This window comes from Chanos chanos, chromosome 6, assembly GCF_902362185.1.
Source record: "Chanos chanos chromosome 6, fChaCha1.1, whole genome shotgun sequence".
NCBI classification, from domain to species: Eukaryota; Metazoa; Chordata; class Actinopteri; order Gonorynchiformes; family Chanidae; genus Chanos; species Chanos chanos.
The window spans coordinates 11,262,200-11,277,316 of NC_044500.1; the positions used below are offsets into that span (position 1 = coordinate 11,262,200).

The following is a 15,117-nucleotide window of genomic DNA, read 5'->3' on the forward strand; positions in this document are numbered from 1 at the left end:
ATACGTACACTCACAGATGACAAAAAGTTTACATTCTCAAACATGCGTGATCTAAGGAATCATGCATAGTCAGTACTGCTTGCACAAGTTTTGCTCTCAATTTCTTTAGCATGCTGTAACTATAGTGAACACGGTTCTCATCTCCTTAAGCACTCCTGCCCAGTCGAGACCATGTACCGATCAAAAAAGTGACGCGACCTTAAGAACTGGTAGCATTTAGATAGTCTCAACACGCTGTTGCCAGAAAAGCTGTGATGAGACTCGATAAGGACACGTCAGAGACTGTATAAAATTATGATACAGTAACTTATATACCACAACGTTACGTTTCACTTAAACGCTATACTTTTGTTTTTACGTTTCTTCTCACGTGTACTCGTTCTGCAACGGGATGACAAGATAAATACCGGAATTTAGAACCCTCTACTGACAGGTAAGTGCAAAGCAATTTATTATATAGACCAATGCCCGACATTGAGATAACACACTGTATGAAAAAAACTAAGTTGTTTTCTTAATCAAACATTTCAACTCAATAACCGGGAAGTGCGTATGATCGGGCCAAAGATTAAGAGTTCCTCATTAGCACCACGTGTATGAGCCATAAATAGGTGACCTAGGTGGAGACCCAACTTAACCCACCAAGGGAATCTGCTCCGTATTACAACAGGATTACACAGTGACCTACTAATTAAGTCTATTTGTGAGAAGAGGGAAGCAACGATTGGTCACCGCGTCCCTGGCGTCAAACCGTGAAGACTGGACACCCCCATTCATAATGCAGATTTTATTTATTGCTCGAAACATTTTCGTCCAAATGTAGAGAGAAATGGCTATTTTAATAAATCAGCTAAACGACTGTGACTCGACATGATTTCAACCTGTTCATGCCACCCTTTCACACTTCCTTCTCTGAAATCTTTCACAGTTATTGCAACAGCACGAATCCTACAATGCGCACACTCTGCAGGTATCATTAAGTGTTAACCAAATAAAGAAGTATACGCGCACCGTCCAAACATTGGTTTGGCGCCTCACTGTTGTACATTTTGAATTGACAAAGGAATGGAACAAGTTATTTTACATTTTTGTCGGGTTTTATCAGCAATTTGATATAGCCAGATATCACTACCGAACAAAGGAAAATGTCAACTTCAATGTGGAAACGTTATGTCTTATATCTCGATTCCTTAATACAGTGCATGTAAGTACAATATTATTGTGTTTTACTGTGCAAATCATTGATGATATAAGGCAATGTGAGCTTGAGGTCACCAATTTAAATGTTGGCATTTTTACAGCGCTTATAAAAATTTTCGCGGAATACCAAAGTAAATTCTGACCTACCCTGCTCACCACAGAAGAGTCAGTTCACTTCCCCCTTTAGAAGAAATCACTACATCAGTCAAGGGTTTTCCACGTCACGTTCTGCTTTTCACAAGGAAAAAGGAGGTGCATGGTCATATAAATATTGTTCTTGTGATTTAGCTCTGAATTCCTCCCTATTTATGTTTTCATATTAACATGATGATTAAAGTTGAATTCAGTGCTGAATTAATCTCTCCTGTGTATGCTAGACAGGCAGCAACATTTTTAGGGGTTTCCTTCATCATGGCTCCGAACCAAGTGGTCCAAGCCATCGTTGACCTCTCAGCTGGAGCCATAGGTACCAACATATTTACATTTTCCACTTGAATCCATCAGACACGTTGATCAAACCTTGAGACAAATTGTGACCAGCTGCACAAAGTGGGACCAGTGTTTCTACTGTGCTATCTTTGCTTAATTTGTACTTACTCATACAATTAATAGATTAAATTACAAATGAATGTTTAAGTCATGTTCACAACACTCACCAATGTTTTCCATATGTAAAAAAAAAGATCTTTGGAGGAGTTGTGGTCTTTAGAAACAGACAAGGAGGCTGGGAAGGTAGAGATATTTCATACCCATTCATCTCTCTTTCAATCTCTCACTAGCTCTTTCTCTCTCTTTTTTTTCTCTCTCTCTCTCTCTCTCCACACTGTGTGGGTGTGTAGGTGGCACAGCCTGTGTGTTTAGTGGCCAGCCATTTGACACTGCCAAAGTGAAGATGCAGACATTCCCTTCTATGTACAGAGGCTTTGTCCACTGCTTTGTGTCCATCTATAAGCAAATGGGGCTACGTGGCTTATATCAGGGCACCACACCCGCTCTGGTAGCCAACATCGCTGAGAACGCAGTGTTATTTATGAGCTATGGCTTCTGTCAGAACGTGGTACGCTTCGTATTAGGAATAGACAGAGGAACGGAACTCAGGTGAGGGGCGTACAGAAACTTATTTTGAAGGAATCTGTTGAAAGACCTATTACTATTCAACATTGCAATGGCCAAGACACAAGAATATGATCATTTGAGAATCGGTGTGGTGATGGAACCAAAACATTCAAAAGTTGATTTCAGGGAAAACAAAACACAGCTTCTGGAAATTGGTTTCACGCTAATATGTGTTGTAACAATGACAGTGCCTCATTGCCTCATTTTACACACAGACAAATGTTTGCCTCATTTAATTTGTAACTTGTCTACTAATTTCCATTTGCTTGTAATTTACTGTTCTAGACTGAACAGATCTACACATCTAGACTGAAGTTACATTACAATTTACAATTTTAAATTGTAATGTAAACATTATAATTAAACTCACGGGAATCATGAAACTTATTAAAACTTTAAAACAATGAAAGTGAACAGTGGACCATATATTGTGAGCAGAGTCAACAAACAAAAGCATGTAGACATGGGCTGAGCATGTCTATAGCTGTGGATGTCATACCTTTTCTTAGCCTTGAAAATTTCTGTTACCTTCATGCCCACGTTTGTCTGAAGGGGACGTTCTCCCTTGATGATATATGGGCTGATTTTGACACTTGCATACATGTAATTAACTTTCAAAACAACTGATCTTACACATTATAGCAGTGGGTCAGTATTTACCCATATTTTGGTGTTTACATTTTTAAAAGTATTCCAGTGTGTGACTGTTGTGGGCTGTCCTAGAGAGAATAGCCGTACTTCCTGTCTTAAAGACCAATAGGAAATCATGCTGCTTCGTCCCACCTCCTGTGAGAGCTAATGAGAAGGGTATCAACAAGATTACTCTGTATACAAAAACCCATGAGTAGGAAACCTGTTTGACATTTTAAAAAATCGCTAACTTTGAAATTCTCTTACAGCACAGGCACCACTGTAATGGCATAGTAAATCACTGCAGTGGAGAATGTTTTAGGTCGTCAAGGAAAATGAGTGTTTTGTGGTGAGAAATAGCAAAAAAAAAAGAGAGAGAGAGAGAGAGAGAGAGAGAGAAAACCCCAAAACAAACAAAAAAAAAGTCAAAGGCATCGTCAAATGATGAGGTAAGGCTTATAATAGGCCTGTATGTCAAAAGAGTGAACTTCCCCTTTAAGTTTCACCAGTTAACTTGATATCCATGAAGCAATATGATCCTTGAGCACAGAGTGTGTTCTTGTAGAGTCACTGCGGGTATCAGTGTACTATAGTATGGACCATGATATGTTTGCAATAAACATATGACCCATCCTCGGCTTAATTGGCTGATACTTCAGGGACTATTTTTAAAATGGTCCCGGTCTCTGAAGCACAGTTCTTGTGAGTCACATTGAGAAATCCAAGTGTCTCCCATTTCTGTGCAGTGTGAAAGTAGTTTTTTGTGAAAACGGGAGACTAAGCTTTGGGAAAGAAACACTACTCACTGGTCCTGTTTTTCCTTCTGTGCTAGTGACGTTCAGAAGGCATGTTCAGGTTCTGTGGCTTCCATCTTCTCCTCACTGGCTCTGTGCCCCACTGAGCTGGTGAAATGTCGCCTGCAGGCCATGCATGAAATGGAGGCGTTGGGGAAGATTGCAAGCGGCCAGAGGAGGTGAGCCTGGCAGGTTAAGACGGGCACAGACTTCTCAGACATTTGAAGCTAAGATGTGATTAACTTGATATTTTGTCTTGTTAGATCATTTGGATTGAATATATATATATATATATATATAAAAGGAGTTTTGGAAAGACATTTGTTTTTCTTATCTGACATACTCGTTGTGTATCTTGTGTTGACATTTGTGAGTTTACACAATTTTAGTACAGCGAATTATGCTAACGTAGAACACTTAATATGGTTGTGTTGACAAGACAATGTTTGGTGGAGGGTTCAAAGTAACCTCTAAGCTCTTTCAGAGGCCTTCAAAAAAATCAAACACAACAGGTTCCATTAATTAAGGCCCTGATAAACATCTGATTAGCAAGAGTGCTGTGTTCTGGAGTTAAAAATAGCATGTGCTGCACTAGAAATGTTGCCTAATCTGGCTGTGGATGAATCAATGTTTTTCTCCATCCATTTCCTCTCACCTAGCACAGTATGGTCGGTTTTGAAGAATGTACTCCGCACGGATGGGCCTCTGGGTTTTTACCAAGGTTTAACCACCACTATAGCAAGGGAGGTCCCAGGCTACTTCTGCTTCTTTGGGGGTTACGAGTTTAGCCGCTCAGCATTTGCATATTCCATGGGCAGAGACAAGGAAGACATTGGTAAAAATTTTCGTTTTAAACACATATGCTCTGTTCGAAATGTACACTCACTGACTATATAGTGCACTATATAGTGTGTCGGCCATTTTGTAGTGCTGTTCAAAATCTCAACTGAAATTTTACGACACTATATAGTGCGCTGTAGAATCATCACAAGGCACTGCAAAAGCTGTACCCTACATCGATCGACTTAGACCATCATACATTGCGGTCTGTCTCGTGAAAACAGAAAGTCTTTACAGACCAATCAGGTGCAGATATTCTGGCTTTTGTTTATGCGACAGGGATAATCATTACAAATATCCGTCACATAATTATGTTGTAGTGTAATGTTCCATGTAGCAAACACTATATAGTGAACATGCCTGTTACCAAGCTTTGTTTATTCTGTCAAGAAGCCTAAGGATTAAGATGAAGCCAGCGTTGTCTCTTTCACAGGTATAATTCCCCTTATGTTCAGTGGTGGATTTGGCGGTGCCTGTCTATGGCTGTTAGTCTATCCCATAGACTGTGTGAAGTCTCGCATCCAGGTTCTCTCCCTCGCGGGCCGACAGGAGGGGTTCCTCAGGACTTTTATTGCCATAATACGCAATGAGGGTAACATACACCGTACAGGCCATTACAATCAATGACAGAAGATCGTTATAGTGCTATGCCATTCTGTATTATACAGTTCTTTATACCTGTACCACTAACTGCTCTATTTTGTGTTCTCTTTCTTAGGAGTGGCACCACTCTATTCAGGTTTAACCCCTACAATGATTCGAACTTTCCCGGCTAACGGAGCGCTCTTCCTGGCCTATGAGCTCAGCCGTAAGACGATGATGGAACAGTTCAACAGCTAACTTTAAGTTCTCGTTTAGATTACTCTCTAGTCATTCCTTAATCTGCTGGACCGTACAGAACAAGAACTGCTGACACCTGCAGTCTTCTGTATGTGACAGAAGACTGCACAAAACATCTTTTGGTCTTCAGGGATATTCAGCCAATGCTTGCTGTCAAATTGTTCAAACAAAGTCCTCACTATGATCTGCCCTAAACTGGGATCCCTCTTTAATGATTACTACCTTTTGTTCAACGGCCAATTAAATGTCTCAGTCTGAATGGGGAACCTCCCCTTCACTCCCTGGAGCCAACCTTAGTTTCCCTGACAGAAGTCCCAAAAGAATATGCAAAACAGTGATGTCATAAGGAGCATGCAAATGACAACTCGAGCTTTTTTTTTCCCCCCACAAATGACCAGTTTAGCTCTTTTCCACAAAGTAACGAAAGTTTTCCACTGAAAGAAACTGCAAACGTCATTTGTCTATCACTCTAGTCTCGATAGTGGTTTTGTCACCTGTTTTGAAATTCTCATTCTTCAGTATTGTCTGTCATTAATTAATCATTAATTAACTTCCAGTTAATTAACCTGCATCATTAATTAACCTCCAGTTAGCTCATTGTCTCTAGGCTGTGACAAGAAATGTAATACACTGGTGCTTATACTGTACACACAAAAAATAAAACTTCTGACAATTTTAAAGGCAATGTGATGCATAGCCTTTTTATGTTTATTTAGTAATGTCTTTGTAGAGTAACTCCTCTGCCCACAGGCTGAATAAATTAAAGAAAGTTTATGCAGTTTGTTGCCTTAAAATCTTTGAGGGGGAGTCTCTGCTTGTTTGTTTGTTTTTTGTTTCACCATGTTTTTGTGATTAGTTGTGTTTTCTCATGCAAATAAAAGTATTTTAAATAAAACAAGCCTTAAACTTAGCTTTTAGCTTTGTGGTATTTTTTTAAGATGTTGTTTATTCATCCGTTGAAGTTACTTCTAGAATTGTCTCTGATCAGTTGCTTTTGATTACTGTCTGTGCACATCTAAACCATGTGACATTTCTGCTTTGCATGAAAAGTTATATTTGCATTCATGTGAGATGGTGTCAAAAAAAAAAGTTTTACTTGAATTTACATGACTAACTCATCATTCAAACAGAATGCATCACCACGGCGACCAGCATAGGGACTGCTTAAATCAACACAGAGGAGTCAGAGCAATGCTTAACTACCACACATGGGACTCAGACCCTATAGAAATATACATCAGGGATGCTCTGTCCATGTGACTGTTTTATAAGCTTATTGCCTAAGGGTGGTTGAGTATAATAATATTAAAGAGTAATAAAGTACTTGATCTGATGATCATAATAAAAGCCACTGTATAATTGGATAGTTTGCGAAGGAATTAAATCTCTGGGCATTGTTTGAATAAATAAGATGAATTGCTTGTAACTGTGTAACAACACAATTTTTCTAAGCGTTTTATTCATTTTTGCCAATGGATGTTTGTAAATAGATATGTAAGTATAAATGGGATCCAAAACGCAGAGTGTGAATAACAAATAATACAAATCAAATGAAGAAAGTATAACAAATTGAAATTTATTAGATTAAAAGAAAAAGCTTCTGTTTTTTCAACACTGAGGGAAGGATTATCATGTGATCACATGACTACAGATATAAGTGAATCCATGGGCCCCCGAGTGATTGACTGTTCACATCGTACAGAGTTTGTATTGCTTTGACTACTGCTGTTCCATCGCTCAGGGAACTACGGGCATGTGATGTGATGTGTGTCACATGATTACCATGATCATATTTCATCAGCATGGTGTCAGGATCCTGCCCCCCATGCATTATTCATGTTAGAGGACAGTCTCCTATTAAAACCTTTAGACACCCCCCCCCCCCCCAAACTGATTATGAATTAAAATCAAAGGCAAAATGTATAGCAAATTAGACCCAGTTTGCTTCCCAAAGAATCTTTGAATTAAATAGTGTCAGACCCCAGTCCTGAAACTGAGAGTGTCGCCTGTGATCTCCTCTGGCTCTCACACTCACCTGTATCCAGGTGGAAAGGGGATAGGCCACACCCTTGGCAGACACGACACACTGATAAAAGTCCCTCTGTTCCTCTCCCTCACAAACACACATCTAAACACTAAAGCTGTCCATGGTGGTTGAAGTAGTGAACGCTGATATGGTGAACCAAGTGAAAATCCAGAACAGGCAAAGTGAGAGCAGCGCTGACATAGGTATGAGTAAAAATTCACTTTATTTTTCACGAGCGATTGTTGGTGAAAGAAAGTTTGATCCATGAAAATGTAAATTAGATTTGTGGAGGGAAATATTGTTTTACACTGCGCTTACACTGGAAGTGCTAGAAGAGGGGGCAATATAGCTGTTGTATGTGTGGATGTCAGTTATCTACACTTTGAGTAATTAGTTCTCTTAGCTTGAAAGGTAAGATCCTCATAAGCAGTTTTAACAGAGTTTGTACATGGATATACACATATACATATAGACAGACAGACATTACCGCGGCATGCTTACTGAACAGCGCTAGTAGGTGATGAGGCAAACTATAGTAAGAGCACAACAATGATCCACTAGAGGATAGGCATGGGACTACTTGTTGGAACATTCTGTAGCCGGTGGAGTGGAAACTTCCACAGGTCTCAGATGGAGGACACAATAGTGCCTCTTTTTATAAAATTTATTTAGTTTTCCCTACAAATTATAGAATATAATGACCTCATGGAATTGTGTGTACAATTAAGTTGTGAAACACACATGCATTCCCCTATGATTCATAACGTTTTAGTTTGTGTTTTAAAAGTGTGCTTAACATAAACTTTTATGTTGAGATCTATGCATATTGATTACAATATTGGCTTGAACCTCAGCAATGTTTACAGTTAAGTCTGTTACTGTGTATAAAATGAAGCCCTTTGAACTATGCGTGATTTTTTTAAAACTTGTGGTTTTTAAAACTACGTGCGATTTTTAAAAAAAAATTTAGTCACTATCCAAATAAATGACATCTGCAAATCCATCAGTAAATTCTCTATTCTTTTACACATTGTATTTGTTGTAAATTGCTGAGGGTACCACAAAATATCTGAGTTGCCTCTTTCAAATTTACATGGCTTACATAAAGAAAAAAAAATAAAACAAGAAAGAGACAGAGAAAAAAAGAAGAAAAAACATACAGAGAAAAAAAGAAGAAAATAGACACAGAGGCAGCAAAAGAGGTCGTGAAGAATGTCAAAGAGCAACAAAAACGTACATGGGAAAGGTCGGGGTACTTCATAAGGAACTTTAAAAGTTTTGTAAAGTTTTGTCTGATAACATTCAACGACTGAGGAGCACATGAGGGACGTTGAAACGTCAGTCTTTTTCACTGAATTGACGTTCATGAGATCAGTCTGGTTCATCAACTGCTGATTAGTCTTATCAGAATTCCATGAAGATTTTCATTTACTCAAACAGTGTGGACTGCTAACACTCTCAGACTCCTCCCTGTGTTGGCGTAGAAGAAGCGTTTAGAAAAAAAAAAGTGTTCGTATCAGACAAGCCTTAAAGGTCTTAGAAATTACTACCTACTACCCTTATTAACAGAAGATTAAAATTTTAAAATGATTATTTTTTTAATATCTCTCCAGTTGGCCATGAAAACCCTGGCTCCATAGGACGCTGTGGCTGGTTTTTGGTCATCATATCCATGATCTTCATCATAGCAACATTTCCAGTTGCCATATTCTTTTGCGTAAAGGTATGTTGTTTTTTGTTTTGTTTTTTTGACATGGATTAGAGATAAAAACATAATCCAAACACATTCAACTCTGAACCCACACTAATTAGGTATAATCTTTTAAATTCTTCTGCAGCAATGTTCTATCTTTGCCAAATTAATGTACATATATTCTCAAATCACCTCTTAGATGAGGGATATTAAAATAACTGTACTGTGGAGTTACACCACTTGACATTTTGACATGTATTAGTGTGTTACTGTAAGAAAACCATGCCTGTTCTGGCAGATTGTTCAGGAGTATGAGAGGGCGGTCATCTTTCGACTGGGCCGTATTGTGGACAGGAAACCGAAAGGTCCAGGTAGGAGAGCAGAATGACATTTTGCATAATGTAAACCATTATCAGCAGTGAATCTTCACATGACTCCTCTACCTACATTGGAGGTCAGTAGACAAAAACGGTTTCAGAAGTGACACCATATATATATATATAAATGTGTGTGTGTGTGTGTGTGTGTGTGTATTTTCTGTGTTGTAGGACTGTTTGTTGTGCTACCCTGCACAGACACCTTTAGGAGAGTGGATATGAGGACCGTGTCATTTGATATCCCTCCCCAAGAGGTACACACTCACATTTCATGTCTTGCATGTTATACATTATTTTAAGGCCTTAAAACCTTAGTGAGTAACACTATTAACAAACTACATCATTTACACAAATGATAAAATATCTACCAGAGTTGAGGTACAAAAGCAAATGAAATGATCAATTTGCAAAGTGGACTTCAGCTGGGTCTAAAGCCCGAATCTGCTGAAAAGACAAGGCAAAAGAAAATCACTTACTAAAATCTAAACTTTTTAGGACACATTTTTTCAGTAAACCTTACTGAAACTGCATAAGCTAACAGCTGTATTTTCATCACAATTAGAAATTAGTTACAAAGTAGCTGCCAGTTAGTCCCCCATAGAGTGCCTACAATCAAGTGCACAGAAACAAAAGGATGACCTCACAATAACTGACTAAAAGCGTTTATGAGATATTTACAGAAGATTTAAAATTACATAACAATTTTGAAATTTAAAATAAGTTAATTTACTTGTTTTTTTTTTTTCATTTCCTCAGCCACAACGTGTTCTATTACGGACACGCTAGCTGATGTTAAAACATATGTTAAATTAATATTTCCACACCGATGTTTGAGCACAGATCCTGACCAAAGACTCGGTGACGGTGTCAGTGGATGGCGTGGTTTACTTCCGGGTCAGCTGTCCAGTCACCTCTGTGATTAACGTCACCAACGCTCACTTCTCCACCCGTCTGGTGGCACAGACCACGCTGAGAAATGTTTTGGGCACCAAGAACCTGGCGGAGCTGCTTGCGGACAGAGAAGGCATATCACAAAGCATGCAGGTGAGAGAGCAGACGTCGGCAGTTGACATTACACCTACACCAAAACTTTGGCAGGTTTGGCAGGAAGTTTGGCAGGAAAAGCTGTAAACATTTTTTTTTTTTTAACATATCTTCAAAGTTCACGTTGGTCTAATTAAACTGCATGCTTATTCTTATTTTGAACCTCAAATTTCTCCCCACACACTTAAAAGTGATTTAATAAACTGTTCAGTCAGCATTTTGACTGCGTTGCGTTGTTTTGCCATGAGCGACGGCAAACCAACCAACCGACCGACGGTAACCAGCGGTAGCATGGGATGTCTTTGCTGATTGCAGGACGCCCTGGATGAAGCTACAGACCCATGGGGCATTAAGGTGGAGCGGGTGGAGATTAAAGATGTCAAACTACCCCAACAACTCCAAAGAGCCATGGCCGCTGAGGCAGAGGCAACCAGAGAATCTCGGGCTAAGGTCAGGAAGTGTAACATTACCAGATGACTCTAACAAGCCATCAGCCTGTGTTTGAAGCTTTTGCATAGTAACTATGGTAGGCTGTGAGTCAACACAAGATTGCATGCCATTGAGGAGCACTGTTGCCAGGATGCAGCCCCCCTGAGCCCTATTCTCTCCTGACAGCCTGAGATGAATAATGTATTTGGTTTTATGATAATACATTAGAATTACTTGCCAAAAACCAGCTCCTTAACTAGACACAACGTTACGCGGAAAGCACAGTCGTGTGTACAGTACAAGACACAAGCTGACTAATGATTGCTCACTAAAAGAAAACTACGCTTATCTAATCTTTAACTATGTTTCATCCGACGTAAAAACCGGCAGTTTGGAAGTTTAAAGGCGTAGTGTGATATTGTGTGAAACTGCTCAACGAGCATGTCAGTCATGAACTGTCGGTCAGTGGTTGTTTGCTGCGAGAGCAGTAAGTCCGGCATCTCATTCGCTTTTGTGTAGGTGATTGCGGCCGAGGGAGAGATGAACGCCTCCCGGGCCCTGAAGGAGGCGTCACTGGTGATAGCTGAGTCCCCTGCTGCCCTCCAGCTTCGCTACCTGCAGACCCTCAACACCATTGCCGCTGAGAAAAACTCCACCATCATATTCCCCTTGCCCATCGACCTGGTGCAACAGTTTGTGCGGAAATGATACATTTTCACAGAATCTCCACACGCATCCAAACGTGCAGCTTTGCTTATATCTCTGTCGTATTTAAGTATATTTAAGCTAACAGTGGGCTGCTGTGTGGAAGATGGATAGATAGGTAGAGAGAGAGAGAGAGAGAGAGAGAGAGAGAGAGAGAGAGAGAGAGAGAGAGAGAGAGAGAGAAAGAGAGACAGGGGTAGAGAGGAGAGGGAGAGAGAGAGTGAGAGAGAGAGAGAGAGAGAGAAAGGGAGAGAGAGACAGAGAGAGAGGGAGAGAGAGAGATAGAGAGAGAGAGAACAATAAAGGAGGGACTGCTTATTCAAACAAATATTTTGAGTGGTGTGTTATAGTCAGTCAGATCATGCAGTGGGTTTGAACATATTGGGTGACACAGCTGTCCAGTGTTAAAACTTTTTGTTATCCATTAGTAGGTTAAACAAAGCCCACTCAAGGGTATCATAACAAATATAAATATGGAGGCATATAGAGGCACTGCTTATTTTTCTACTGTATTTTAATACTTTAAATGAAAGTGCAACATATACAGACAGAGCAATTACTTACAATTACAAAAAAATGTGACCTAACCTAGATTGACAATGTCAAACAAAACAAAATAATTCAAAACACAGCATTTAAGACATGCGTTGGTATTACCATGAGTTGCAACATTGTTTACAGAGTAGGCTCATAAATAAGAGCTGTACAACACAGAACATAATAAATATCAACAGCATATTTAAGGAGATAATAAACAATCTGTTATGCCAGCTTCTCCCTTTAAATATCCATGGACAATGACTCAATTTATTGTTTGTTTGTTTGTTTGTTTAGTGAAACACACATTCAGAAGGTGATTACATGGCAATGTCCATGGGACACAAACACAATCAGTGTAGTTTTATAACCTGATTAAAATGTTCAGGTCAAACACATTGATATTTAAAAACATCAACCAAAATAATTGTTTTTGTCTATATAACCGCTGAATTTGAGCGGTCAGAAAACCGTTGTTCTCACTAAGGATAATGATACAGACTTAGTGATCTGTAATGGTCTGTAATGTACCACAAACAGAAGTATATTAAAACAACAGGAAGTCAGATTAATTCTATCAGTGGTGACTACTTGTAATAGAGAAGCATTCAAAACATATACATTCTATGGATTTCTTGAATTACATTTGAAAATTCCCCACAGGATGTAACATTAGTCTACACGGGGAAAGAAAAAAAAAAAAAACAGAACGAAATGAAAAAAAAAAAAAAAAAGTCTGAGTATAAAAGTAAATATCATGATTCATTGCAGTTGAGACAAGCTGATCTGTTTTGTTTTGAATAATAAATGCCTTCCAAACCTGAGATTGCTTCTGTTTGAGAGAAGAGGTAATGGTATACAAACTCCTTTTAGGATCAGTAGATTGAATTAGCCAGCTTGAAAGTAGTTACGTTTAGTTGTTTTCTCCATTTCACTGGAGATTTGCACGGAGGCCAGAGCTGCATAAAGTAAACTTAGACTGTTATCACAATGTCCTTGTTGGAAAACAAAACAAAACCAAACAAAACAGAACAAACTAAAAACAAACCAGAAACAACAACAACAACAACAACAAAAAGTCTGATATGAAACGTGCAATGGTTATTTCCAAGCCCACTGCAAATAGCTGCACCAATAAGTACACTTGGAAAAACAAACCCAAACTGTTCGTGACAAACAAAACAAAAAGACACTTAGTGACGATGGATTAATTAAGTTATAACACTTCAATAACACTAGTGTGGAGACAATCCTCAGTGAGAAACTTCCATCCCAATTCACTGACAAAACGTGTCAGAATGCATGTTCATGTCATATCTGGAGTATTTAGCAGCACAAAAATCATAGGATCACGTCTTCATTCAGTGTATTTATGAAGATTCAATCTTCCAAAACAACCATTAAATAGACAGAGGTAATGCAAAGGGGTATCAAAGCAAAGGGGTATCAAACTGACCGGATGACTGTGCCTGACTAGGCACTTAATTAGCCAGTCTTATTTGCCCTGTTGTGACCCTTATTGGACACTACTAAATACATGGACTACCTGGCTTGAGGTTACAGACCCTGCACATCACACTACTGTGATTCTGTTGCGTGATATTTTTCATTAATATAATATTTCATTGAGCTACGAGGTAACCAGATGCAAACCTGAACTGATGCAATGATAACACTATATTTTAGCTATTTACCTCTTCGTAAAACCTGATTTGACTATTGGTTCCTTTTTATATGAACATTACAGCATAACAACATGATAATGTCATCAACAAAGCGCTACAATTTAAACAACGAAAATAAATGAGAATGGTGTGGTGTTGATAGACTATCTGCTAATATTTCACTGTTTTATGCCTCATTACAAATAGCTAATGTCAAGATGCTGTGTCTTTTCCCTTGGTCACTAGACCATACCATGCTTCTGAGAGAGTTATGAAGGCTTTTAGGTAGACATTTCTGGTAAAGTGTAACACCAAGCTTCAGAGGACCTCAGATCCCATTCTGGTACTTACAAGGTACAACAACGGGGCCAGGATAACTGGAAGACTTATGGGATAGCACATGCTGCTCGTAGCATGAGGGTTTAAGTTATCAAAACATGAAAACAGCAACTTTTTTTTTTTTTTTTTTAACGGTTCTCAGTCCATCGGCAGTTCTCATGGGGTTAATGCATTCCGGAGAGTTCTGTAAACAGCGCAGATCAGGTAGGATGAAAGCTAAAAATGTTTCTGTTCGTTAGTTTAGAGAGAGAGACAGGCAGACAGAGAGAGAGAGAGAGAGAGAGAGAGAGAGAGAGAGAGAGAGAGAGAGAGAGAGAGAGAAGAGTAGATGTATTTTGAAAAAAGGACGGATTGTCTACAATGAGCACACACAAGAGTAAAAGAGCCCTTGCATTTGAGCTCAGAGGAAGGGGAGAGGCCAGAACCGTCCAGGCTGACTGAAAAACTCCAATAAGGTTGTCAAGAAGGCATTGTAAAGACCATCATGGACAGTATTACCTGGCCTGAGAAAAAGCATGCAAATGGACATTCTTTTTTACAAGCCTCGGGTGATATGAAAACCAGAAGGACCACTTTGGTTGTCTTTTGATGGCGAGAGTTTGATATTTATTCGAATCACGCTAGCAACCGTGATTTCTTCATCTCAGCGTACTGATCGTGTGGGCCAGCTCCTTCAAAATACTGCGTGTTAACTAGTATTGTGTCAAGGATATTTAAATAGCAAATATGATGTTTGAGACATATTTGTCTTGCAAGAACTTTTCCTGTACCAGAATGCCTGGAGTTGTCGAGAGGTTGCTGGTGAGTGGTTTTTTTCCTTTGCAGGAGGGAAATGACAAAGGCGCTTCTTGTATACATGTTGTATTTTTCTAATTAGGCTGTT

At 39.1% G+C, this 15,117-nt stretch overlaps 2 protein-coding genes across 2 annotated transcripts; both read left to right on the plus strand.

Annotated features, from left to right (window-relative positions):
• The first annotated feature begins 1,611 nt into the window (after positions 1–1,611).
• Positions 1,612–5,420, plus strand: slc25a15a (solute carrier family 25 member 15a). Its single transcript, XM_030777422.1, has 6 exons — positions 1,612–1,666; positions 2,040–2,298; positions 3,779–3,919; positions 4,400–4,575; positions 5,014–5,172; positions 5,299–5,420. The coding sequence occupies exons 1-6, from the start codon at positions 1,612–1,614 to the stop codon at positions 5,418–5,420; spliced, it is 912 nt and encodes a 303-aa protein (XP_030633282.1).
• Positions 5,421–7,594: 2,174 nt separating this feature from the next.
• On the plus strand, positions 7,595–11,697 carry stoml3a (stomatin (EPB72)-like 3a). The gene is made up of 7 exons (XM_030778000.1): positions 7,595–7,649; positions 9,060–9,169; positions 9,438–9,510; positions 9,688–9,770; positions 10,357–10,560; positions 10,876–11,010; positions 11,509–11,697. Exons 1-7 carry the CDS (start codon positions 7,595–7,597, stop codon positions 11,695–11,697), a joined length of 849 nt encoding a protein of 282 aa, XP_030633860.1.
• Positions 11,698–15,117: the final 3,420 nt, after the last annotated feature.

Bases quoted from the DNA above. Each gene is read 5' to 3' on its own strand.
- slc25a15a (XM_030777422.1), top strand. From the start codon at position 1,612: ATGGCTCCGAACCAAGTGGTCCAAGCCATCGTTGACCTCTCAGCTGGA. The intron at 1,667-2,039 runs GTACCAACATAT...GTGGGTGTGTAG, and splicing joins CCTCTCAGCTGGAGCCATAG to GTGGCACAGCCTGTGTGTTT. The intron at 2,299-3,778 runs GTGAGGGGCGTA...CTTCTGTGCTAG, and splicing joins GACAGAGGAACGGAACTCAG to TGACGTTCAGAAGGCATGTT.
- stoml3a (XM_030778000.1), top strand. From the start codon at position 7,595: ATGGTGAACCAAGTGAAAATCCAGAACAGGCAAAGTGAGAGCAGCGCT. The intron at 7,650-9,059 runs GTATGAGTAAAA...ATATCTCTCCAG, and splicing joins TGAGAGCAGCGCTGACATAG to TTGGCCATGAAAACCCTGGC. The intron at 9,511-9,687 runs GTAGGAGAGCAG...TCTGTGTTGTAG, and splicing joins CAGGAAACCGAAAGGTCCAG to GACTGTTTGTTGTGCTACCC.